Source organism: Canis lupus, chromosome 33 (genome assembly GCF_011100685.1).
Source record: "Canis lupus familiaris isolate Mischka breed German Shepherd chromosome 33, alternate assembly UU_Cfam_GSD_1.0, whole genome shotgun sequence".
Classification (NCBI taxonomy): domain Eukaryota; kingdom Metazoa; phylum Chordata; class Mammalia; order Carnivora; family Canidae; genus Canis; species Canis lupus.
The window spans coordinates 27,071,335-27,096,661 of record NC_049254.1 but is presented as its reverse complement, the minus strand read 5'-3'; the positions used below and the strand labels follow the sequence as shown (position 1 = coordinate 27,096,661).

At 54.6% G+C, this 25,327-nt stretch overlaps 1 protein-coding gene across 1 annotated transcript in view; it reads left to right on the top strand.

The window, feature by feature from the left end:
* Positions 1-25,327, top strand: part of LOC119877836 (adenylate cyclase type 5-like) — a 144,671-nt gene that overhangs the window by 79,047 nt on the left and 40,297 nt on the right. The window contains 4 exon segments of the mRNA XM_038583046.1: positions 5,771-5,920; positions 10,308-10,429; positions 23,204-23,315; positions 24,931-25,058. Of these exon segments, the coding sequence (XP_038438974.1) occupies positions 5,771-5,920; positions 10,308-10,429; positions 23,204-23,315; positions 24,931-25,058 (512 nt within the window).

Sequence of the window (25,327 nt, the reverse complement as noted above, 5' to 3'; positions counted from 1 at the left end):
GCTATTATTTACTAATTAAGTCATTTACATAAGGACAAGGTTTCTACTTTTACTATGTCTGCAAGGGGCTCAATGACTGAGAATTTTTTTTAGTGGAGAAGAAAGCCAGTCAGCATCTGGACCCTGGTGCTCAAAGTGTGAGATCATTTTTAAGCCACAAACTCCTTCCTAGAAGAAGGCTTTCAGCAGAATTCCACCCGATTTTACTGATGCCTCCTCTCCATTCATGACATTAGTGTCTGCACAGGAGCCTTAGCATCTGTGAGAACTGGGGCACAGATCTCTGCTTTTTGGGTGAGTGGTGTGTGTGTGTACGTGTAACAAACACATTGGTCTCTTTCTTGTTCACTCTCAGGTGAAATTTGCGGAAACCACCCTTCCCAATGACCTCGTCGAAGACCCCTGTCTCGCACCCCAGCCTCACACCCCAGCACCCTGTAACTAGCTGCTCTCCCTGTTTCGTGTTTAGTGAATGAGAGAGAGGGACACAGAGACACAGTAAGCTCAGCAAAGCCATTTGGACCCCTATTGGGTTACTGGGCATCATTTTACCTGGATTTGTACCGTCTGTTGCTATTGGCCTTTTGGCTGCAGGAGGAGTCCGATTACAGCAGGAGAGGCCCGGGGATTAAGACCGAGATGCTCCAGCGGCCAGTTGATAATTACCTTGGGGGTCATGTCTCAAAATAGGTTCTGGTCCCTTTCTGGCCTTCGAGAGAGGAAAGGCTGCTCTTTCTCTGTTTGGCTGGCTTTCATGCTCTCTCTTTTAGTCCTTCCCACATCTTACTCTCCCTCCCTCCCTCCCTCCCTCCCTCCCTCCCTCCCTCCCTCCCTCCTTCCTTCCTTCCTCCCATCCTCCTTTCCTCCCTTTCTTCCTGAGAATAAGCAGGGAGAACGAGAGAGGGAGAAGCAGGCTCCCCGCTAAGCAGGGAGCCCAACATGGGGCTCGATCTCAGGACCCTGGGATGACGACCTGGCCAAAGGCAGATGCTTAACCCACTGAGTCACCCAGGTGCCCCCCATTCTTTTTTTTAAAAGTATAACTTCAGGGATCCCTGGGTGGCGCAGCGGTTTAGCGCCTGCCTTTGGCCCGGGGCGCGATCCTGGAGACCCGGGATCGAATCCCACGTCGGGCTCCCGGTGCATGGAGCCTGCTTCTCCCTCTGCCTATGTCTCCGCCTCTCTCTCTCTCTCTCTCAATGTGTGACTATCATAAATAAATAAAAATTAAAATAAAAGGATAACTTCAAGCAGTAGAATCCACCCTTCCTGGTATATAGTTCTGTGGGTTTGACAGAGGTGTACAGATGTGTAGCCACAATCAACATATGGAACAAGTTCTATCACCTGGAAACATTTCCTCCCGCTGCCCCTTTCATCAACCTCTCTCCCTGGCCCCTGGCAACCACCGGTCTGGTTGCAGTCCTTCCAGTTTTTTTGGCTTTTCCAGAATGTCATGTAAATATGCCATCATATGGCCCTTCGAGTGTGGCTTCTTTCGCTCAGCATCATGTGTCCGAGACTGGTCCATGTTGTGTGTTATCCCTAGATCGCTCCTTTTTTAGATGAGTCATACTCCATAAACGTTCCTGCACTGATTTTTTTTTTGTGTGTGAACATAACTTTTCATTCCATTTGAGCAAATACCTAGGCGTGAGGTTGCTGGTCATACATGTGTAACTGAGGAATTGCCAAACTGTTTTCATAAGTGGCTCTACCGTTTTTCATTTCTCGTAGCAAGGCCTGAGAGTTCCAGTTGCTACGCCTTCCTAGTACCTGTGTTGGCACCTGTTTTTTCTTTTTCTTTTTGTCATTTTAGCCATTCTAATAGTGTTGAACAGTATCTTGTTGTTTTTCAAAATTTCTATTTCCCTAATAGCTAATGATTTTGAGCATCTTTCTCAGTGCTTGTCATCTTTATATCTTCTTTGATGAATTATCTATTCAGATCTTTTGCTCTTTTAAAAAGCGGGCTGTCTTCTTATTGTGGACTTTAGTTCTTTATGAATTCTGGGTACAAGTCTTTGTATCAGATATGTGATTTGCAAGTAATTTCTCCCATTTTGTGCTTATCTTTTCATTATCTTAACAGTGTCTTTTGAAGAGATACGCTCTTATTTTTGATGATGTCTAATTTATCAATTTATCATTTCTTTTATGGATCAGGTTTTGCTGTTATATTTGAGAAATCTCTGCCTAATCCAAAGTCCTGTGTTTTCCTTTGGAAGTTTAACAATTTCAGGTTTTGCATTTGGGCCCATGAACCACTTTGAGTAAAGTTTTTATGTATTTTGGGAGGTCTGAGTTAGTCCTACATATAGACAATTGTTTGGCACCATTTGTTGAAAAGATGGTCCTTTCTTTAGTGCCTTTATATATTTATAAAAAAATAAAAGTATGATCTATGATTTGCAGATATTTTTCCCCAATTAGTGGGTTGTCTTTTTAGTTTCTTGGTTCCTTTTAAAGAACAGAAGTTTTTGATTTTGATGCAGTATAATTCATTTATTTTTCATTTGTGCTTTTGGTGTCAAACTAAGAAATCATTGCCTAATCCCACGTCATGAAGTTTTACTTTTATGTTATCTTCTGAGTTTTATGACTATAGCTTTTAACAAAACTTGCTTACATATTGAAATACAGTTGCTTTTTATATATCGACCCGGTATCCTGTGATCTTATATCCTTGTATTTCTAAACTTGCTTATTAATTCTGGTAGCTACTTTGTAGAGTTTTGGGGGGGGGGGTTTCTACATGTCTTCTGCAAATATAGACAATTGTATTTTTTCTTTTCCAATCTGTATGCCTTTTATTTCTTGTCTTATTGCATAGTCTAGAACCTCAATGCCAAGTAAGAGTATGAAAAGGGTCGACCTTGCCTTGTTCCTGGTCTTAGCAGGAAACATTCAGCCTTTCACTATTAAGTATGACGTTAGCTATAGGTTTTTGTATATGCTATTGATCTCTTCCATTCCTAATTTGTTGAGATTTCTTTTTAAATCTTGCCTTGATGTAGAATTTTTTCATATTCCTTTTCAGTAACTATTGAAATAACCATATGGTTTTTCTATTTAGTCTGTTGATATGGTGAATTACATTGATTTTTCAAAGTTGAACCAGCCTTCTGTTCCTGAGATTAACCCCACTTGGCCGTGTTGGATTCTCAAGATACATTATCCTGTCTAAGGGTAGCTCCTCATTTCTCTTTCCCAATTTTTCCTGTTTTTAGTCATCTGGCCCCTTCTTCTCCTTTTAAAAGATATTCCCTAACTAGAACATTCTCCAGCATTCCCTGAAGATGGCTCCTTCAGCTTTCACCTCCTCACCTCATTCTCCTTACCTCTCTCTCAGTGGTCCCCAGTGGCTTTCTGAAGTCTTGTCATCCAGGTCTCCCTTCAGAGTCACTCTCATGATGAATACTCTAGGCCATAGTCTCTTGCTCCCTGAACCTTATTGCCCTGGTCTTATGGCTCTTCCTTCTGAGTCAGCTCTGCATTCTGGCCCCCAGCCTCATGCAGAAGTCTTTGGACTTCTGTGGTAGCCTCCTGACCTATCTCTGACTCCCTCTGCTGCTCTTGGCCTTGATGAGCCTTTGTGAAGCTGATGTGCTCATCTTGCTCTTCTTTCCTTCAGTAGTCCTTCATGTTCCTGTTGTATAAGAATTGTGCTAGGCGTCTTCAGCCTGACATTCAGATGCCCCTGCAGTCTGGCTCTTATCTGCCTTTCCAGCTCCATCTTCTCTCTGTGGACTTCCCTTCAGGATCATAGAGCCTGAGTTATTTATTCAAGGACCCCTGAGTACCTCACAAACCTAAGCGTCACGGATACTCTTTCCAGGGATACCCTTTCCTGTGCCTGCCGGACTTGCCAACTATGCCCCAATCCCAGGCCCATGTGCCTGGCTTGCCCAGAAGTTCTCCTCTTGCCTCCTCATGATTCCTTGCCCTCTTGCTTGGTGCAAGACCATTTCTGCTTCCTAGTGCCAGTTCTCTGTCAGGCTTGACCCCTCATCTCTTCACCTGGATTGTAAGCTTCATAGAACAAGAGGTTTTCTTACCTTGTGTTGAGTAGGTTGTGTTTTTCTCTGCCATGTTTTTATGTAAAATGACAGTTCTGAGGTGGATGGGATTCAGGTGAGGTTGGGGGAGTTATGAGTCATCATCAGAGTTGGTGGAGCTAGTAACCTGAGTTTGCCCCTTCCCCGAAGGCACATCCAGGAAGCATCTGGAAGATATCCAGGAAGTGCTCGAGGCGAGCTCACAGTGTCCTGCAGCCAGGAAACCAGAATTTATTGTGCAGCCAAGGAGAGAGCAGGACTTTGAGAGATTGGAAAGAGAAAGTCTCTTTTGGTTCACGGCTCAGGACAGTCACGGTAGAGCGGTATAGGTGTCTCCAGGGAACCACAGCCCCACATCCAGCATGGAGCCCACATGGCCTCCAGACTTGGACTGGCTGAGGACCCTGAGTGGAGGTCAGGATGCCTCAGAGCTGGGGCTGGGGGTGGGGGGAAGCCTTCAGGTCAAACAAAGACCTGAGGGAAGGACAGGACTTCTAGGTTCCAGAGACAGAGAGGCCCCTGGAAGAAGAGGGTGGGGCTGTCTGCTAGGTCACACCAAGCCGCTCAAGTCCAGAGGGCTTCTGGAGCTATAGCAGAAGGTGCCAAGGCCAATTGGGGTTCCCTTCCGTCATTGCGACTAAGAATCAAGCTGAGGGAGGGATGGAGTCCTAGAAGCCTGAACATCTTTCTGTGGCTTCTGTCCTGCATAGCCCGAGGCAAGGGCAGGACTAGCATCTGTTTACCCAGATATCCCAGTAGCTAGCTGGACCTGCCAAGAAAACGTTTGTCTCAGATCCTGAGCAAATTTGGGATCTGAAGTGTGCTATGTGATCTTGCTTTTGTGGGGTGTGTGTGTAGTGTTGTGTTCTCTTTTCCCTTAGCTTTTCAGTAAATGCTCCTTTCCAAAGAATTCCAATCTTGTCTCCGCGACCTGAGGGGCAGTAGTACTTTTCCACACATGCACCTCCATCGGCACGGGGAAGGGCAGGAGTGTGGGGCAGAGGGCGATGGTGGATGCTCGCCAGCTGGAATGGTGCAGTTGTCAGGGGGCGTCTGGGCTGGTGCAGAGAAGGAATGGAAACCCAAGGAAGAGGAGACAGGACCTGCTGTTGACCCTGACCCCGGCTGGCCCCGGGACCTTAGCCTTCTCCCAGACCTCAGAGGGTTTGGCACACTGCTGGGTATCTCCTGGGTAGCCAGCAGGCACTTGCTTCAGCTCAGTGATCCCTGGGGAATAATAAGCATTAACGATAATCATCTCAGACTTCTCTGCAAAAGGGCAGTCCTTTGTCCTGTGCTGGACTCTATCATGCTTTCAAAAAATGAAATCCCGTGACCCTTATGGAACTTTCCTTGCAAACTCCCCCCCGCCCCCACCCCACCAGCGCATACACAGCTCCATCACAGCATCACCTGTATGCCTAACCTTTTCGTCTCTGGTGCTGTACGCATGCACAGTATGGTTATTCAGAGACTGGGTTCCTTAGGGCCACAACCTGTCACAGGCCAGCCAAGCTCTGGGCTTCGAGGAAGTCAGAGAGCCTGACCTATCCTGCTTAGCCGCTCCCTGTGGTCAGCCATGGGTGAGTGTCCTTGCTCGCAGGTGGGTGTGTGTGCTAACGTGGGGCCTGGGGTGGGGGGCAGGGTTGGGGCTCCAGCGACTGGTGCCCACTGCGGGCCTCAGCTCCGTGTCTTCATCTCTCCCTCTGCAGCTCGTCTCCAATGTCCTCATTTTCTCCTGCACCAACATCGTGGGTGTCTGTACCCACTACCCGGCTGAGGTCTCCCAGAGACAGGCCTTCCAAGAGACCCGGGAGTGCATCCAGGCACGGCTCCACTCGCAACGGGAGAACCAGCAACAGGTGGGTGAGGCCCTCCTGTCCTTGCGTGGCCCAAGCCCTGCCTCTGCCTAGCTGCCTGCCGTCCCACCAACTGCGCTGCGTGTAGCCGCCCAGCCCCACCCCACATCCAGGCAGGGACTAAGCCAGAAGGGAATGTTTTCCCTGGAGGGAGCCTAGCATTTCTGGCTCTGTGGGAATGCTCTAGGAGACTTGGGAGGAAGAGCTCTACCCTAGTGCTTGCCCATTGCCCCGTCATGTTCCCCTGCTGCCGACAGGCCAAGCAGCCCAGACCCTGGGCACGGGAAGGGGCCCTCCGCCCTCCCCAGTGCCCATGAGTTAGAGCGGTGAGAGCTGCAGCACTCTATCCGGTTCCGGTGCTCCCAGCAGCAGCCCCGGGGACACCCTCCTTAAGCTCTTTATCTGTGCCGAGTTCTGGGGTTTGGTTGGTTCAGAGGAAGGATGGTGGTCCTGTCTCACCCTAAACGCCGCTCTCAGAGAAGTTTTGGGCAGGGAAGTAGGCCGTTCATGGGGCCCACAGACTTGGAGGGCTCCTCGCGGTGAGCGCTGGGGCCGGGGGAGCTGCCCCCTGTGCTCTCTTGGGTGACGGCCGGGCAAGGACCGAGGGCTGGCCGCCTGCCTGGCTGCCCCGCATCCTGGTGGGGTGCAGGACCCTTGTGCCCTCGCCTGAGTGTGAGCCAGATGCGTTCTGGGGACTCTGGGACACAACGAGCTGAAAAACTCACGGACTAGAGCCCCAGAGACGGGGCTGTGTGACCCCAGGGGAGAGTGTGGACGGGCCAGCAGGGTGACAGGGCCCCCCTGGACTGGCACTTGGCGTGGCTCTCAGTGATGAAGTTACTCCAAAGCGGTTCTCCTCTCTTCTTATGTCCGTGTCTACACAACAGACACGAGTGGAGTCCTGCTGCCTTTGAGCTCAGGGAGAGGGAGACAGAGCCCCCCATGGCCTCGTCGCTTGCCCAGAGAGCACGCTGTGGGCGCCCCAGGCGCACAGGAGTGTGACCACAGTGTGAGAGGGTCTGACTCTGACTCCGTCCGGACGCACCCCGAGCAGTTACATGACGGGGGCCGGCCCGAGCCAGGGGGCGAAGCTCTGCAGCGTCTCCCCAGCGCAGCCCACCCCTCCCGCCAGCGGCCTGTCCCTGCTTTCTGTCCAGCCCTGCTGCTGTGGCCGGTGTGTCTTGCCAGGTCCCCAGCTCATGCTGTCCAGCCTGAGGCCTGGCTGGCCCCGGGCATTCTTTTGGCCCCGTCAGAACTCCTGGTCCGGCTCTTGAACAGCCTCATGGTCAGCGGTGTCCCTGGGTTCTCCTACTGTGTTTTCTGTCCAACTTGCTGCCCTTCTGCTCCCTACCCTAAGCCCCTCCATGCCTCAGAGGCCCCCCGGCTCGTCCCAGCTCCAGGCTCTGGCATCTGTCGCCTGACATCGGGATACCTTCCTTCTCTTTTTGTGTCAGGGAGTGTCCCTTCTCACTTCTGGGCCTTGTTCCTTCTCCAGTAAAATGCGTATTTTACAGCTCATCATGGTTTCCTTGTACTGGCCCTGGACAGGCTGGACATTCCAGCAAATCCACAGGGATTTGGGGAAGAAAATCCATTTGCTTTAGCATGTTCTGAGCCAAGATACCAGGGAGGGGAGGCGTGCTTCCTGGGGACAGGCACTCCTCACCCCGCCAGAGCCCAGTGGCTCTCGGGCCTCCCCCACCCTCTGCAGAGAGTGCTGCTCTTGGGTCCCTGGAGGGGTCCTTGGGGGGCACTCCGAGGTGCCGCCTGATGGCAGGACTCAGCGCTGCTCCCCAGCCACTGCCCCCCTCCTGACCCGCAGCCCCAGAAGTGGTTATAAATGTAGGAAGGTCTCTCATGGACATAAACAGTAGATGGCACGTGGTCCCCCAGCTGTGCTGTATTTCCATAGAATTGCCCCTTACTCTGTGTTTCTGTCACCAGGACCTGAGAGTTCAGGAGATAGGAGGTGGCCCTCAAGGGCCACATCCACTGATGCTCAGGGAGACCAAGCTAACCCACAGAGAGCACCCTGCACGGATTACCAGTGTTCTCCAGGCCCGAGGCTGAGGGCTGTGCAGCTGAGCGTAACACAGCTCCGTCCTCAGGGGCACCTCACTGCATGCACTACAGGGAGGCCCGGTTAGCAGACCCCCTGAAACCCTGAGTGATCGGGGGCTCCAGAGACAGGCCCTGCGTGGTGAGGGGATGCTCTGTAGCACCAGGACCCTCCTGCTGGGAAGGGGGGAAGCCTGAGGCAGGATTAGCGGCAGGATGTGAGGATGGTGAGCCTAGCTGAGGGGCTTGTGTGTGAAGACAAGGAAACCCTGCCAGGAGCTTGGGCAGCTTCCCATGGCGCACTGGATCTGGAACACAGTTCAGGGCCTGCCGGGTACAGGGAGGGGTAGGCGGGAGCCAGATCATGGAAACCTTGAGGCCAGGCTGGGCTTGTGGGCTGGCTCCGGAAGCTTCGGAAAGCATAGACGGGTTTTACGCAGGGCAGTGATGGGGTCAGGGGTATGTTTTAGAAAGACACACTGGCTTGCAGTGTGGAGGATGGACCCGAGGCAGCAAGCTGGGACACAGAAGTTGGTGCAGGGCCTGCTCTGGTCGCTGGGGTGGGACCCGAAGGAGGCCTAGAACATGCGAGAACCAGATGCTGGGATGGTAGAGGTGCTTCAGGAGGATGAGAAGGCAGCCAGGCCCGGGCTGGTGGGAGCAGGCCAGGCGCCGGAAGCGGGCGGGTCGAGTGGGGGTGTTGGCTTGCAGTGGAAAATAAAGCGGGGTGGGCTCACCGGCTCCAGAAGAATCCAGAACCCGGGGGAGCTCCGGAGATTTTGCACCGGCGAGTGTCACAACAAAGGCAGTGTACTGGAGAGACTGGGGCCATACAGGGAGCGGGGAGGCCGGGGAGGGGCCGTCTGGCTGGGATGTAGGCCTGCGGGTGGACGTGCAGCAGGAAGGACCGGAGTCTGCGTCTGCATCGCAGGACCTGCTCGGGGCTGGACGGGCCTGGGCTGAGGGGAGAGGGATGAGGCGCAGAGGGGACGTTCTGAAGGGTAAAAGCACTTACACGGGTGGGGTGCCGACCTGGTGGCCCGGAGAGTGCGGGCGGCACGGGCAAAGGCAGGGGGCAAAGGCAGGGAGCTCGAAGAGCCTTTGGAAGGTGAGTATGGCTTGGGGTGTGGTGTCACGGTGGTAGCGGCCAGTCATCCGGCGGGCAGCTGGCGACTCAGGAGCCTGGACGGAGGGACAGGGAGGAGGAGGGGACGGGCAGGGGTGCGTGCTCTCAGGGGCGAGAGTGAGCAGAAAGAGGAGAGAGGTGGGCATGTGCTGGGGGAGGGGGGGCAGGAGGAGGGAGAGAAACCAGAAAGACACAGGTGCAGGAGGGGAATCTTGGGGTCATACAAGGGGGTAGCCCAGCATCTGGTGACAGGCACTAGTGAAGGGAGAATGAGGAGGGCTGGGCCAGCCAGGGCGAAAGGCCTCAGGCGGGAGAAGTCCGTGAGCCAGCCTGGCGTGGGTAGTGGGCTGTTGGGGTGCAGGGCGAGGTCGCCCATCCCGAGGCAGCTGGGCCTCTTGCAGCAGGCAGGCCCGGGAGGAGAGGGCAGGAGGGAGGCAAAGTCGGGACCCCTCTCCACAGTGTGACCCTGGCCCCCGCCCTGCTTCCCTCCCGCCTCCTCTCCAACAGGTCTTAGCTTCTCTCCGTTTCTCAGAGTCCACACGTTTTCCCTCTCTCCCGGGCTACTGTCCCCATAGTAGAAATGGAGTAGTCCCAACCTCATCCTTCTGGTCCCCACGAAGGCCCTCCCTGACCACCCCATTCCCAGCCCAGGAACCCCTGCTCAGTGCCCCCTAGTACCCTGAGCCCCCCTGAGACTGGGAGGTTTGTGAAGGAGAGACCTTGCCTGGAACATGGTAGGTGCTCGGTGAAAATCTGAGGACGAGTTGAGTGACTCTCACGTGATGCCCTTAATCACCCCATCCCTATGTATAGATGAGGAACCTGAGGCTCAGAGAGGTTCAATAATTTGCCCAAGGTCGCACACAGTCTCAGGTGACATGCAGGGTGCCCCGGGGGGCTCAGTGCTACAGGCTCACCAGGACTGCTCTTCCCCAGGTGCAGGTGCAGGCACACAAAACCCAGGAGGTCTCCCAGGGAGAGAGACCGGGTTCCAGTAGCCCTGAGGGCACAACTCTGGCCCACTGTCACCTAAATGTCAGCTCCTTGAACTTCAGGCCAGCCTGAGGGCTTTTGCAGGGCCCTGTGGGTGGGGACCCGGGTGGGGAGGAGTTGGCCTGCGGGGGGGGGGGGGGGGGGGGGGGGGAAGCAGGGGACTGCCAGGCAGGTGGAAAGAGCTATGATGAAAGCACGTGCTTCCCTCCCCAGGAGCGGCTCCTGCTGTCTGTCCTGCCCCGACACGTTGCCATGGAGATGAAAGCAGACATCAATGCCAAGCAGGAGGATATGATGTTCCATAAGATTTACATCCAGAAACATGACAACGTGAGGTACAAGTGCGGCTAGGGGGCGAGGGCAGGGTGGGAGGACTGCACGCCTGGGGAGACAACATCTCCTCCTCTTGCCCTTCGGGGGAGCACAGCCTGGCAGGGTGGTCTGTGGCTTTGGGGCGTGTGTGCTGTGTGGGGTGCCCCAGCCACGCCGTACCCTCTAGGTTGGTGCAGTGAATTATTAGGGAGGGATGGGAGCTGAGGCCGCAGGGAGAAGCTAGAGGAGGGAGGAGGAGAAAGGAGAATGCAGCAGCCCCAGCTGTCGGGGAAACTCCTAGCCTGGCAAGGGAGGGAGGAAGCCGACTTGGGACCCACGTGTCCTGTCATCATCTCAGTCTTCATCATCATCTAGCAGCTTCCATGTCTGCTAAGCCAGTGTGGGTCAGGCACTGGTACCAGGCATTACCCACCTCGTTGCTAATCCTCCTGACCATGCTGTAAGGTGGGGGCCCTCATCAGCATCCTTTGTTTAGAGATTGAGCACAGAATGGCTAAGATCCTCGCCCAGGGTCACTCAGCCAGGATTGGTAAAGCTGGGGTGCATCCAGGTCAGCCTGCCCCACAGCCCACGCCCCTCTCACTGCACATTTGCTGCTTCTCTAGACAGAAGCTGCTGACAGCAGGGATGTGCAAACAGATGTAGACTAATAGAGTGCAAAATCTGCTTATGAGCTCCATGGGGACACGGAGCGATACAGTGGCCTTCATCCAGCGTGGCTTCCTGGAGAGCCCTGTAATCCTCCCATCTGCCCAGAAAAGGAGCTGCTGTGTTTGCCTTCAAGAGAATTACTTTCTCCCTGGGCAAAATCTCAGACCCACGAATCTTCTAAAGCTGGTGTAGAGGGAACCCTTTGGAAGCTTGGGCTGAATTTTCATAAAGGGATTAAATGGAATGATATAAATTATGGTGCATGCACCATAACACGCCCACGTGAGTATACATCCACTCAAGGCGAGGCTGATGGCCGCAGGGGCAGGGAGGGCACCGAGTTTTCATGTCGAAATTGTCCGAATTTCAGGCGGAATTGCCCAGTTCCCAAGTGTGCCCTGGAATCCAAGACTGTTGGTTCCGTCTGCCGGTGTGTCCTGTATCCATCTTCCAAAATAGACTCCAAGCCTTTGAAAGAAAAAGGTTACCTGAACAACTTGTGTCCTCAGTTTTGGGGGTCCCCAAGTCCCCCCAGAGCCCACCCATGCTCCGCTGTCAGGCGGGGAGAGCATAGCCAGGGGCAGGAAGTAGGCCGAGGCCCAGTGCCTGCCCAGGAGGTGCCCCGAGGGGCTGCAGACTCAGCTGAGCCGAGCTCAGAGAGGGAAGTGGGGCCCAGGACTCAGTCGGTTGAGCTGACGGGTTGGTTTCCCACCTCTCCTCACACCCACCTCTGACCCCATAAGGTGGAATAATTGCTCACAGAGTTGTACTCGTATGGCGCCTTCCCTAAGCCACGCACTACTCTGAATACTTTCATATAATCACTGAGTCCTCATAATCCATATAAGAGGCCAGTATTACTATTACCTTTATTTCACAGGAAACTGAGGCACAGAGATTAATCTGTCCAAGATCCTAGAGCTGGTTAAGTGGGACAGCTGCCCTCTGAAAGCTGTTTGGTATCAGAGTTCCTACCTAGCCTTACTAGGTGTTTTTTATATGCCCAGGAGAAAGGAACGTGTATGAGGATTTGTGGGAAGGAGACTCGGGGAGCCCCTAAGCCAAGGGGAGACTCAGAAAAGGTGGATGAGAGAGGTTTGGCTTCTAGTGTGTGTGTGAGAGAGAAAGAGAGACTGTGGACTGACCAGGGGCCTTTCTGGTCTGCTAGCAGCCCCTAAAATCTGGGGGACCCTAGGGACACGTAAAGAAATAGCCTTCCCTATTAGAAGAAATCTCAGAGGCCCAAAGTTCAGACGGGAAGGAGTAACCCGCCAAGTGGTCCCAACACATAATGAAGCCCTGAGCTTCCGCTTTCTGGGATTTTTCTCTCTTGTCCTTGCTGTACCCACCAACCCCCCCCCCCCCCCCCGGCCCTGGTGTCGTTCCAAACACAGCATGGACTTGATTGTTCTCAGTGCAGCAGAGCTTCCAGTAGATTCCTTTTTTTTTTTTTAAAAAAGATTTTATTTATTTATTCATGATAGAGAGAGAGAGAGAGGCAGAGACACAGGCAGAGGGAGAAGCAGGCTCCATGCACCCGGGAGCCCGACGTGGGATTCGATCCCGGGTCTCCAGGATGGCGCCCTGGGCCAAAGGCAGGCGCTAAACCACTGAGCCACCCAGGGATCCCCCTTCCAGTAGATCCCACTGAAATATAAAGCCGAACATAAAGGAGATGCAGAGAATTCACTGCTCAGAAACAGTTTGGCATTCGAGGCATAGGTGCTCAGCCTGGCCGGGCTCACACATCTGGTACATCTGGCCACCACTGTCTCTCCACCCAGCGCTTGCCCTCTCACCCCTGTCTCCTGCCCCTCCATTGCTTTGGGCCCCCAGTCCTCCAGCAAGGGGGTCTGGTCAGAGGGACTGACTCAGGCCTCTTCCACCACCGTAAGGAGTGGCCTGCCCTTGGGGTGACATCCCCCTTATCCACCCACTCTCATGGAGGCTGTGACTCTGGGTACATAAAAGAAGCAGTATCCTAATCACAGGGTGACCCGAATGTCCATGTGGCAAGACTCAGATCCCCCACCAACCACACGGGGGTATTTCTGTTTCAGGATGTGCTAAGATCAATGGCAGCAGAGAGAAAAAAGGAGAGAAAAATCAAGATGTCACCCACTTCATGGGGACAGACATCATTCTGACTCTGAAATTGCCAGGCTAGTGGCGGCTGGCGCACTTCAGAGGCCAGCCACAAGCAATCAGATGCAAATAGCCCGCCGGGGCCCATTCCCTGTTCCGTTAACAGCCCTGGCTGCAGCTCGTGACGGAAGCACGTTGCATGCTTCGTCTCTGTTTTGGGTTGAACTTTTGACTTGGGTTGAGGGCTGAGTAGTAGGTGGAGGGGTGACATGGTCGTGTGGAAATGCGCTTGGGGGCCCGGCTCGTGGTACAGTGATGAGGCCTGGGGCTCGAGGTTAGGCAGCCCCGAGTGTTGGCCACGCTCTGCTGTCCCCGGGCCATGTGACCGGGGCGAGTGATGGGCGCTGGTACTCTGAACCTCAGTCTCTTCCTCTGCCTGATAGGATGAAAAGAATAACTTCTTAGCAGGCTTGTGAAGAGCAGATGAAAGCATGTGAGGGAAGCGCTTAGCGCAGTGTCTGGACGGGACACGTGTTCGGTAATTGGGAGTAGTGATTATCGTTGTTACCGCTATTATTGTGATGATTATCACACTCCTATCAACAGAGCAAGGCCTGGGGATTCTCTGGCTGGAGAGTGGAAGGGTGATGAGTCACGTTTGTCAATTCTCTGCGGAGTTATAATATTTAGAGAGGGTGATGACATGCTGCTCTCTAGCCCCCTCCAAGAGCAAGGCCACAAGAAAAATGAATCAGCCCTGCGGTGTGACAGTCGGGGCCCGGATCTGTGGAAGGGGAAGAGACTAATGGGTGGGCAGGGAGGGGTGACAACAGATCCCCACTGCGCTGTGGCCTCACCCTTTCCTGACCCCCAATGGAATATCTGCCCCCAGGACCCGCCAGGAGCCTGTCAGATGCTTTGGTGCTGAGCCACCAGTGGCAAAGCATTGAGGTGGGCCAGAGGCCAAGGCATCCTTGGAGACCCCCCCGCCCTGGAGCCCCCAGCCTCCCCTGTCTGACATGTAGTGACAGATGGAGATGTTTTAGTCCCTCTGGGGCTGGACAGGCCAATTGGGGCCAGGGCCCATCGCTGGGGTGTCAGACCTGTGGCTTGAGCGCCCTCTTCCCCATCCTCTCTCCCTTCTCCTGCGGCCAGCAGCGCCAGGTCAGAGGGGGGCTGTGCCGTGCCCATTCTGGGGACAAAGGCCTCTAGCACATGCCAGCAGAGGCAGCTCTGGGCTGGGTGCTCCCAGTGCTCTGCTTGGGAGGAAGGACATTGAGGAGGGTGGAAGGGGCCAGCCCTGGAAGCACACAGCACATCCCCTGGGTCACAGTACACACAGACGCTGCCTGAACCCAGTTGCCACCAGGTCACTGTTGTGGAACAAGACGAGTGTCTGTGTTGAGCAGCCAGGGTCACACCCCTCTCTGCCCCTTAGCAGCCGTGGGAACTTGGGCAGGTCACCTAACCTGAGCCTCACGATCCTCGTCTACAACATGGGAGTGGTGACGCCCCCTCACTCGTCCGTTCAGTGGATGTTTTCCTCTGTTTCCAACCATGGGACACTGAGCCTTAGAGACGAGGATTGCAATGGGAATTAAGAAGGACACTGTCTCTGATACTGGGAAGCCCACTTTCTGTTCAGGAAGACACACAGCAAACAGTGGATTGATTAGTAAATTGGGGACATATCACATGAGGACTTTGCATCCTTAAAGGGTACGAGGAACGGTTAGTGGGACTTTGCATCCTTAAAGGGTATAGATGTTACAAAATTTGCCACCCCATTATTCTGTTATGATGAAAGCCACAAAGGAACAAAGCCTGTAAGAGGGGCCCTAGGACCACTCCCTGGAGGGGTGCTGGGAAGGTTGTCGGGGTGGAGTTTGTAAAGCCCCCGGCCAGGCCCCCCCACCCAGGAGGTAGCCTCAGACTGCCCTATGGAGGTGGAGCGGGTATGAGCTGAGAGTCAAGGTTGGGTGGCCAATACCCCAAAGGCTTTAGGAGGGCCGGGAACATCTGAGCCAGGCCTGAGAGGGTTCTGAAGGGCACTCCACCGCCGGAAGGGTCCATAGTGGGTGAGTTCCATACCTGAAAGACCTGCCTCACGCCAGAGCTCTTAGGATTTAAAGGTTGTAGATGGTGTGGAGGGCCAGAGAGCCAGCTCCTCCAGGGGGTGCTGGTCCTCAGCTGAGGAAACCCTTTCCTCCCCTGGCCCCATCTGTCTGGACCCTGAGGAGGGCTCGGGATGGAGTGTGGGGTCTTGGCCCATTGGCTCAAATCACAGCCTCATTTTCAGGAGCCTGCCCCAAGACCTGCCAGGACCCCGGGGTAGAAATGAGGTAACTGCCGTCCCCGCACAGTGGGGGAGTGGCGGGTTCTGGGGAGGGCTCCCTCTCCTCCCTCCTTCCCCCCTCCTTTCCCTTCTCTCCCCAGCCTCTCCTGAACCTCCCGCTTCTAAGGTTATCATCTCCTCTCCCGTCTCCTTCAAGGACTTGGCTGTGTTCCCCAGGTCGTTCTGGTGTCTGGCTCGGCTGCGGCATGGCTCTGAATTACAATGGCCTCGCGACAACGTCCGCGATGCTCAGATACCTGTGGGTGGATTGTGCGCCCTGTGGGCAGAGAGGAAAAATGTTTACCTCCAGTCACATTCCCGGCAACCGACCACATGAGGGATGGTCCGTAAACACCTAGCATTCCTGTCTCCAACCTGATATTAAGAAAAGTATTCTGAGCTCTACGCAATACCGATCATAGACAGAAGTGGCCTTTATGTTATTATCTCACTCATCCCACATTGATTGTGCTGCCACTCCTTGCCAGGTAGGACTCGGAGTAGGTAGGAGAGGTAGCGTGTGGGCCCCTCAGGGACGGCTCAGCCCTCAGCAGTGAGGTCGGGCTGCATCTGGTGCCCTGGGAACAGCAGCCTCATAACCCAGCTGGTCCCACTAGGGAAGCCCCTGGGGGTGGGGCTCTGCTCTTTAATTAACTAATTAATTCATTATTTTACTTGTGATAAGACAGACATAGTAGAAAATTGGCCGTTTTAACCATTCACGTTATCGTGCAACCACCTCCCCCATCCATCTCCGGAACTTTTTTTTTTTCATCTTGCAAAACTGAAACTCTGTCCCATTAACCAACGACTCCCCATTCCTGCCCTCCGCCGGCCCCTGGCCACCACCATTCCACTTTGTGCCAATGAGTTGGACTAGTCTAGGTGCCTCACGTAAGTGGAACCATATAGTACGTGTTCTTTTGCGGTGGGCTTATTTCACTCAGCAGAACATAGCCAAGATCCATCCATGTTGTAGTGTGTGCTGGAATTTCCTTCCTTTTTAAGGCCGAATAATGCTCCATTGTGTGTGTTTGCCACCTTTTGTGGATCCATTCATCCTTTGGGCGGCTTCCACCTTTGGGCAAGTGGTGAATGATGCTGCTGTGAACCTGCATGTGCAAATACCTCCTTGAGGTCCTGCTTTCTGTTCCTTTGAGTGTATACCTAGAAGTGACATTGCTACATCATATGGCCTATAATCCTATTTTTTAATTTTTTAAGGAAGCTCGTAGTGTTTTCCATAGAGGTTTGCCATTTTACCTTCCTACCAGCAGTGCACAAGGTTTAGTTTCTAAACTCCCTTGCACGGTGGTGGGTCTTCACAAGGGACCTGAGTTTGTCCTTGGATGTGGAATGGGGGTCAGCGGGGCATGGAGCCAGCAGCCAGCTAGAACTTACTATTTTAGCTCTTTGGACCCAAAGTTGGGGACCCTGAGGTAGAGAAGAAGAGAGAGAAGTTAGGGTGACGAGACACTGGCCTGTTAAATGTGTCAGGCTATGCCTTTGAAACTCTGATCTAATAAGAATTCAGAATAAGAAGGACTATCCTGAGCTGGGCAAGTCAGAAAAGACATCATGAAGATAGAAGGGATAGAATCAGATCCTAGAAGATTGTTGTTAGTGTTCAGCAGTTTTATTATACAAAGGAAGTGTGTTTCTTGTAGAAAAATTAGGAACTAACAATATAGAGAAGAAAACAGGGAGCCCCACCGTACTTATCACTGAGAGGTCACTGACAACTGCTCGGACTTGGTCCCCTCCCCACTTTGCGGGCTTCTCCTCCGGCACGTTGCAGGGCTTTGTAAATGCAAAGTCCATAAATGCAATGGGAGGTCCATTGTCTAGGTGGTAGGACTGAGTGGGCAGAAACAAGATCAAGGGACCAGGGGGTGGAATGGGGTCTGCAGGAGGCCCTGTAGCTGGCAGCAGGGATTCCGGGACATATGTTGACCCCAGACCGCCTAGACCCCATCCTGACAGTCAAGCCAGTCCCAGGGCCCTTCCACTTTCTGCAGGAAGGTGTCGCGTTGCCGTGAGAGTGGAGAGGGTGTGACTGTCCCAGGGTGGAGTCTGTACACATGTCCAGTGTGTTCAGCATCCTCTCATTGACCTTCCCCCCTTTCCTCTCCCTGCCTGTCCCTCAGAAGGCTCTTGGGCCACTCCTTGTCCATACGTCCTACTCTGACTACTTCGCACCCCCCTTGGAAAATGCCCGTCATCTGGTGTCCATTCTCAGCCAGTCGTTGATACGACCACCCCGACTGTGCTGTTCACCTAGCGTGTGCCAGTGACCCACCGCTCCTCCTGTATCTTACTAGGGGTATGGCTTGGAGCAAATGATGCGGGGAGGAGGGGGGCACACTGCAGGGGGTAGACCCCTGGCCTATGGCTGGGCCTCTCCAGGCTCTGCTGCTGCGGCCTCCAGGGCACTTCCTGCCCTGCTCCCCTAAGACCTTTAGCTCCCACTGGGCCCGACATCCTGGGAGTTGGGCTGAGACCTTGCCACATTCCCTTCCTGCCCCTTCCCCATGACTCTGTTTCCCCAGGCCCCCTGCCCTCCTGGGCCCTCCTTGACAGGCGGTTGGCCTCTCAGCCTTTCTTGAGTCCCCTCTGTTGCAGTGCGGAGAATGGAGGCACTGCCTGCCGCCCAGACCAGGAGGAGAACTCGGCGTCTGGGCATCCCAGGTGCTGCTGGATGTGTGGCTTCTGTTCAGGAGCAGGGTCAGACCCCAGCATCTCCGTGAGGTCACAGCATCTGTTGGTACAAGAGGGAGCAACAGCGAGGAAATGTGTGCTTACCCAAAAATGCACGCGGGGAAGCTGAGCCGAGGCAGCAGAAGGCTGAAAGGCCTATTGGGATAATTGGGCTGAAGTGCCTGCCGCTCTTGCCTCCGGAGTAGAAGGCGGGCGACGTGAGTGATGGATGGCAGGCAATTAGGGAGCAGCGCGCCGCCCGGGGGGGGGCTGGCCTCCGCGCACCCACCACGAGGGCCTGATGGCCTTGCCAAGATGAGCTCTCAAGTGGGAGCCGATCAATGAGCGAGGACCTTACTGCATCCTGGGCCCCGTGTGGCTGTAAAATGGCCTTCAGGTTCCCAAAGAGCAGTTCAGGAAACTCTGGCCAGTGGAACAGACAGTCTGCAATTGGGTAAACCTCAAAAACAGGAGAGCTTCCAGAGTGACAGCCACTGAGCAAATTCCTCCCCCGAGGCAGCAGAGGAGTGTGACTTCGCCTCTGACAGGAGGTAGGGGGAATGCGGAGGTGCAGAATTTCCATAAATGTGTAGGAGAGGCTGCGGGGTTTTGGAGTTGGGACCTCAGAGACCCCGTCCAAACCTCTGCACAACTTGGAAGCTTGCTCTGAGCCACTCCTCTCTGGCTGGCGGGTCGCTCCGTCTCACTAGCAACTCATCAGCCAGCAGCCTGCCCTCCCTGACTCCTCAGCAGCTGTTGAAAACCCCAAGACAGGTCACGAAGAGTCGATCCCAGCAGGTTGGAGGGAGACTCTGGCCCCTCACACACCAGTGTGAACCAGGAAGCTGCTCATGGCTTCTGTAACCATTCTTGCATTTGTCCCTTGAATACTGCTGGCCCCAGGCCCTGGGCTCCACAGGCTCCTGTCTCAGGTGACTAGCTTGGAACCCCAAGAGGCCCCATAGGGTCGAAGGAAGAGCTGCTGGAGTGAGCGGTCTTGCCTCTTGCTTGCTTTGAAAGTGTGAATATTCTCTTCCATTCAACAAATATACCTCAGGCACCATTATGGGTTGAACTGCGTCACCCTAAAAGATCTGTCGAAGTCCTGACCCTGGTCCTTGTGACTGTGGAGATAGGGTCTTTGCAATGAAATCAGGTTGAGATGCTAGAGTATGGTGGGCCCCTAATCCGGTCTAAGTGGTGTCCTTATGAGAAGAGGAAAATGTTGTATAAAGACCCAAATACACAGGGTGAGGTCAGAGGTCCAGACTGGAGTAACAAAGCCGCAAGCCCCGGAATGCCAAGGGTGGACAAGGAAGGGTCCCACCTAGAGTCTTGGAGGGAGGAAGGCCCTGCTGACACCTGGATTTCGGACCCTGAGCCTCCAGAACCGTGAGAGAAGTCATTTCTGTTGCTTTAAGCCACGCAGCGTGTAGCACTTTGCTATGACAGCCCCAGGAAGCTAACAGACGTGGCTCCCGTGGGCCGGGTATCGTGCTCGGGTGCGTGCGGGTCGGGGTGGGGGGAGAGATGGGGCAGGGGGCACAGGGATGGGACCTGTCCTTGGTCAGTCGTCCAGTGGCATATTTTCTTGAACATCTACTGTGTGTGTCAGACATTGTGCTGGTGGCTGATGCAGCAGGGAACGGAATAGGCCAAAAAATCCCTCCCTCAAGGACTTCTTGATCTAGCGGGAAGAGATAAACAGGAACGTAACAGTAACAGCAACAACAGCAATACTATAGCCGAGAGTGAACCGAGCAGCAGAGCAGAATACGGCAGGGAGGGCAGACAGACGTGGGAAAGGTTAGAGGTTCATATAGGGCGATGGAAGTCTCCTTGAGGTGACATTTAAGCGAGTGCGGTGGTTCTCAGCCCTGGCTGCACATTAGAATCACCAGGGAAGCTTAAAATAAAACCGAGCAAACGCAATCAATAGCAGAGCCCCACCTCAGGCTAATTAAGCCAGAATGTCTGGGCGTGGCGGGGGGGCTCTGGGGCCACCTTGTAAAAGCTCCAGGTGTTTCCAACAGACCCCAGGACTAAGAGCCGCTGGTCTAGTGGGGGTGTAAGCATCTGTGGAAGAAAGTGTTCTAAGGGCCAGCGAGGTCCCCCGTGGAGGAGGAGCATGGTGGCAGGCCTGTCCCTCCCACCTGGCTGGGTCAGCTCAGCAGGTGTGGGAGGTCGCAGCTCAGTGATGCCACAGCTGCTGAGTGCGCCTCTGTCGATGGAGTCCCAGACTCACCCCCTGAGCCCCTGGACCACACTCGCGTTTCTAGGGGTGGCCCATTCTCTCCTTCCTCCCCTGCTTCTCCTCAGCCTGCTGCCCTGGGCTGCCTGACCCGGTGGTCCAAGTGTGGGGTTCAGGAACTTTGGGGTCTCATCAGCCGCCTAAGCCAGGCCTCCGCTTGCAGCTTTGGACTTGGCATAGAATAGCCGCTGGGCCTGGCACCTGCTGGCTTTGCTTTGGAGATACTGACCCTGGCCGATGAAGGTTTCCTGAGTCTGGAGCAGTGGATCTTGACCCCAGCCTGAGCTGGCTTTGGTTTCCTGAGAGTTAGAGAAGAATTTCCAGAACAGCCATGTGACGGTGCTTTTACCTAGACCGGGGGAGACCTTCCTCTTGTTCCTGAGTGGAGTGGGCCAGTTGCCTGAAAGACTGGCAGGCAGAGAAGCGCAGGTGGGTGGGGAGAGGGCTGCACCTCGTTAGGGAGCTGCGATCAGCATTGGGAGCAGGGCAGCCTGCCCTCACCTGCTCCTCTTACCTGGCAGGCAGGCTGCTGAGCCCGTCAGACCCCAGGCACCAAAGGCTGGTGGAGCCCCCCGACTCCCGTGCACCTTCTGAGCCCCTGCCCGCATAGCTGCCCTCTCCTGTGCCCTGCCAGGGCAGCTTCTCTCCTCTCCACTCCTCTTCCTCCTCCTCCCCCTCAGCTTCTCTTCTTTCCCCTCCTTCGGCTCATCTGTTTGCACCTTCCCTCGTGTGAGCTGGCAAGCAGCTGGTGCGCGTGCCCCCCCTCGGTGGAGTCCTCGAGTCCTGGACCGCCACGTGTGGCGGCCCATACGTGCCCCTCTGCCTCCCTCTGCCCCACATACAACGCCAGACCCCTGAATGATGCTCTTATTCATTTAAGATGGCTGTGGGGCCAACAGCTTAATATTTATAGGATCAACTCCTGGGCTGTGAAGCCAGGTTGCCTGTGTGGCCTTAGGCATGTGACTCATCCCCTCTGTGCCTCCGTTTTCTCACCTGTAAGAAGAGGAGGATGCTGACCTCACAGGGTGGTCGTGATGTTGAAGTGTGTTAATACCCATGAAGTGCTCAGAACAGTCCAGCTGTTTCCAGATGCAGGCTTTGTTATTATCCAGACATGCAAAGGCAAATAGATGAGGAGACGACTGCCATTGAAAAGATCGGTTGTTACTCACCCTGGCAGGAGGGAGCACACCACACCGTGGGAAACCAGCCCCCCCCCCCCACCTCCACCAGTGGGGAAGCACTGTGGTGGCTCCGGAGGCAGAGTGAGAGGAGGTCGAGGACCAGAGCCTTCAATGGGGTTTCTGCAGGAAGGAATAGGTGAGGCAGAGAAAGCAGGCTTGGGATGGGCTAGTTTACATAATTTCAATGGGCCCTGGAGTGTAGGGACTGGGTCTGGTACCTGTCCCTGGGGTGATCGGGGCAGGAGAGTAGTGGCCGGGGTGTGAGAGCCTGGTTGGGGTGCAGGGCTCTGCACCCTAAGGAAAGCTGTTGGCTCTCTCCAAGACCCAGCTAGCCTGGGACGGACCAATAGGCTCCCCAGGCCTTACTGACCCCAGATGTCAAACATGAGAATAGGAAGACAGGCTTAATGCCCTAATACACATTTTCCAAATACAGTGACAAGAATGTGTTTAGTTCTACGTTCTTAATTTTAAAAAGGAAGACGATCTAGAGCCTCAGGAGCCTTGTGGCATGGTGGGAAGAACACAGGCCCGGGGGAAGGAGCCCACCAGGCTGCTGTCTGCAGCTTCTTTCCCCAGGCTCAGCTGCCTCGTCCGCGAGGAGACACCAAGCCTTCACTGCAGGGCTGCCTGGAGGACTCAGTGAGAAGACACTTTGGAAGCTCCCAGCTCTGAGCCAGGCCACTGGGAGCATCTCAGTACATGAGAGTTATTACATTTTTGTGTCCATTTAAAGAAAAAAAAAAAAAAAAAAAAACTCCAGGGGCCCTTCCAACACTCCAGCCCTGGGGCCTCACCTCTAGCAGCGTGTTGTGAAAGAAGAGGAAGACATTTTCAATCTCGGGAACACAAGCCGCGGAGACGGATAGGAGATCCACGGTGCGCAGAGCAGGGACTGGCTGCTACATTTGACGACGCGCCTGGGGATGAGGCTGGAGCTGCTGGCAGGGATGAGCTGGAGGCTTCCAGACGTGCTTGCTGGCTATGTCTTCCCCTCATTTTCCTCCCTGAGCCTCCTTAGTCTGTCCCTTCTAGAGGATTCCCTAGGGACGGAGGGCTTGGGTCCGAAATCTTATCTGTGGGACTGGGAAGTGAGACCTTAGTATGGTTGCCATCGAGGCCCGAAGCATTTTCAAAGCACATGAATTAAGGATCCCAGCTACCTTGACGGGGCTGCTCAGGAGTCAAACAGGGCAGGCCCAAGAGGTGACAACTAGGAGGGTACGGGGAGGCAGGCCCCTGCCTCTGGTACCCGAGGCAGACTCACTCCCAGGCCTCATATGCCTCTGCACACACCACCCCCACCCCCCGACCTGGGCAGGAATGAAGGCATAATTAGAGCACAGAAGGCAGGACTGTATCTCGTCTCCCAGCCAGCCCGGAGAAGCCAGCCTCCTCGGTTCTCCACTGCCAGGCCTCTTTATGCCTCCCCAGCAGCCATTTGGAGCCCCCCGCCCCCGGCCTCCCCAGGACTCTTGCTGGCCAGCAGCCCTCCTAAGGCCCAGGGTGGCCCCGGCTGTCCCCCTGACCTTCCTCCCTCATGGGGGTCTTCCTCCACCTGTCTCCCCAGCATCCTGTTTGCTGACATCGAGGGCTTCACCAGCTTGGCATCCCAGTGCACTGCCCAGGAGCTGGTCATGACGCTCAATGAGCTCTTCGCCCGCTTCGACAAGCTGGCTGCGGTGAGTCACCCTCCCTACTGTCCTCAGCACCCAGGGCCCGCGCCAGAGCCAGAAGGGTAGGCCCATCTGCGCTGCCCGAGGGAGACTGCCGTGGCCAAGGACCCGCCGGGCCCCAGCGACAGGCACTGTGCCTTCATGTGCCCTGTTGTGCGGAGCCCACTGCTGAGAACTAGGGAGGGGCAGAGGGGCTGCACGGGCTGTGGCTACGTGTCCTCACACTGCACGCAGTCGGACGTGTTTTTATACTGTCATTGGTCACAGGGAGCAAGTGAGCCAGCTCCCCGTCTCAGGAAGGGGTTGGTAAGGCTTGCAGGTGACACTGCCCAGGCCCCTGAGGAATTTCTGTTCGGTGGGACAAATTATGTGCCCATAGAGCCATTTTCTTGATGAGGTCGGCCAGAGTGGTGAGAGAATGAGTCTGAAACCCAACTGGCCTGCAGACAGCTGTGTGTCAGCCCCCAGAAGCTTCCAGAAAGAGGACTCTGCACCGTTTGGACAAATTGGAAGTAGCAGCCCAGGGCCTGGAGTAGTAAATGACGTGTTCACTCGTTAGGTCCCCGTTTACACTGTTATCCTTTCCCAGCTTTTGTGTCTTCGAGTGATGCTCTGGGTCTTTGTAGAATCATTATGTGTCAGGGGCCACTTACTGGCAATGTCCAACGACCTGCGGCCACGTTCCCTTTCGCCCTACAGGACATCAGATCATTGAGGAGAGGCTGGCGCTGGTCGGAGGTGGTACCAGGGCCTCTAAGAGCAGGAGATGGTGGGTCTCATGCCAGCCTGATGCTTTTTTATCACTGAACAGGAATGAGGGGAGTTGGGTATGTGCTGGGACCTCAGGCATGGGATGGGCCTTAAATGAGGATCCAAGGCCACACAGACACATGCATCCCAGTGTCCCACTTCCTGAAGTAACTTCTGGGGGCCAGCCTTGGAGAGCTGAGGACTGGTGACTAATGACACCCCATCCCAGTCCTAGTCCTGGATCAGTCTTGACCTTATTGTCCTGGATCAGTCTTGACCTTATTGTACTCAGGAGCAGCAGAGTGCCTCAGCTCTGTGGGGGGTCTTAGCGCTCACAGGCTTGCTGGTTAGCATCACTCTGTTTGGTCAAAGTCTCAGACAGTCTGAGGGTCAGACAAGCTTTGGCTAAGTCTCATTCCTGCTTTGGTCTTCTGTAAAAGAAGGAGAATCAGAAAACTGTTGGTAGAACCTTAGGCCAAGAGTCTGAGCATTCTCTAGGGCCTGGGAGTGGAACCAGGGACACTGACTCTCAACTTGGGGGCCTTCCTCAAACTGACGAGTTTGCCCTATGTGCTCCCGCATCGGACCAGCTGCATTCTTCTTGGGTCTCAGCAGTGACCGTAAAAGTGAGTCCCTGAGCCTGGGGAGGCTGGAATGCCTGAGGGCTGCTCAGCCTGTCCTCCATCCCCCCCAGCTCTTGATAAGCCTGTCCTGGGGCTGGGGCCATGCATCTGCCGGCACTGGGTCTGTGCTCACTGCCCTAAAAGGCAAGTTATTCCAGGCATGGGGTGAATCTGTTTGCTTCCCGTTTCTTTCCCTCCCACTTCTCTTTCCTACTATTTTTAATTTTTAAAATTAATTTGCTTTCCAGGAGAATCACTGTTTACGTATTAAGATCCTGGGGGATTGTTATTACTGTGTCTCTGGGCTGCCTGAAGCGAGGGCCGACCACGCCCACTGCTGCGTGGAGATGGGCATGGACATGATTGAGGCCATCTCGTAAGTGCCCGTCTGTGGGGGGACCGTCCCACAGCCTGGGTAACGGACGTTGGAGGGTTGATTTGCATCTCTTGGCTTTGAGCCTTATCCTGGGCAACTTCTGCCCACAGCAGCCTGGGAAGTTTATCCCCAAGGAACATGTCCTGTAGGAAGGGAAAGCTTTGCAGACTCCAGGGCAGCAGGAGGCGTGGCCCCACCTCTGCAGGAGAGGAGGACCAGCTGGCCTGCGAGTTGCACCCTATGCATTGCTCCCTAGTCTCTTAGTCCCA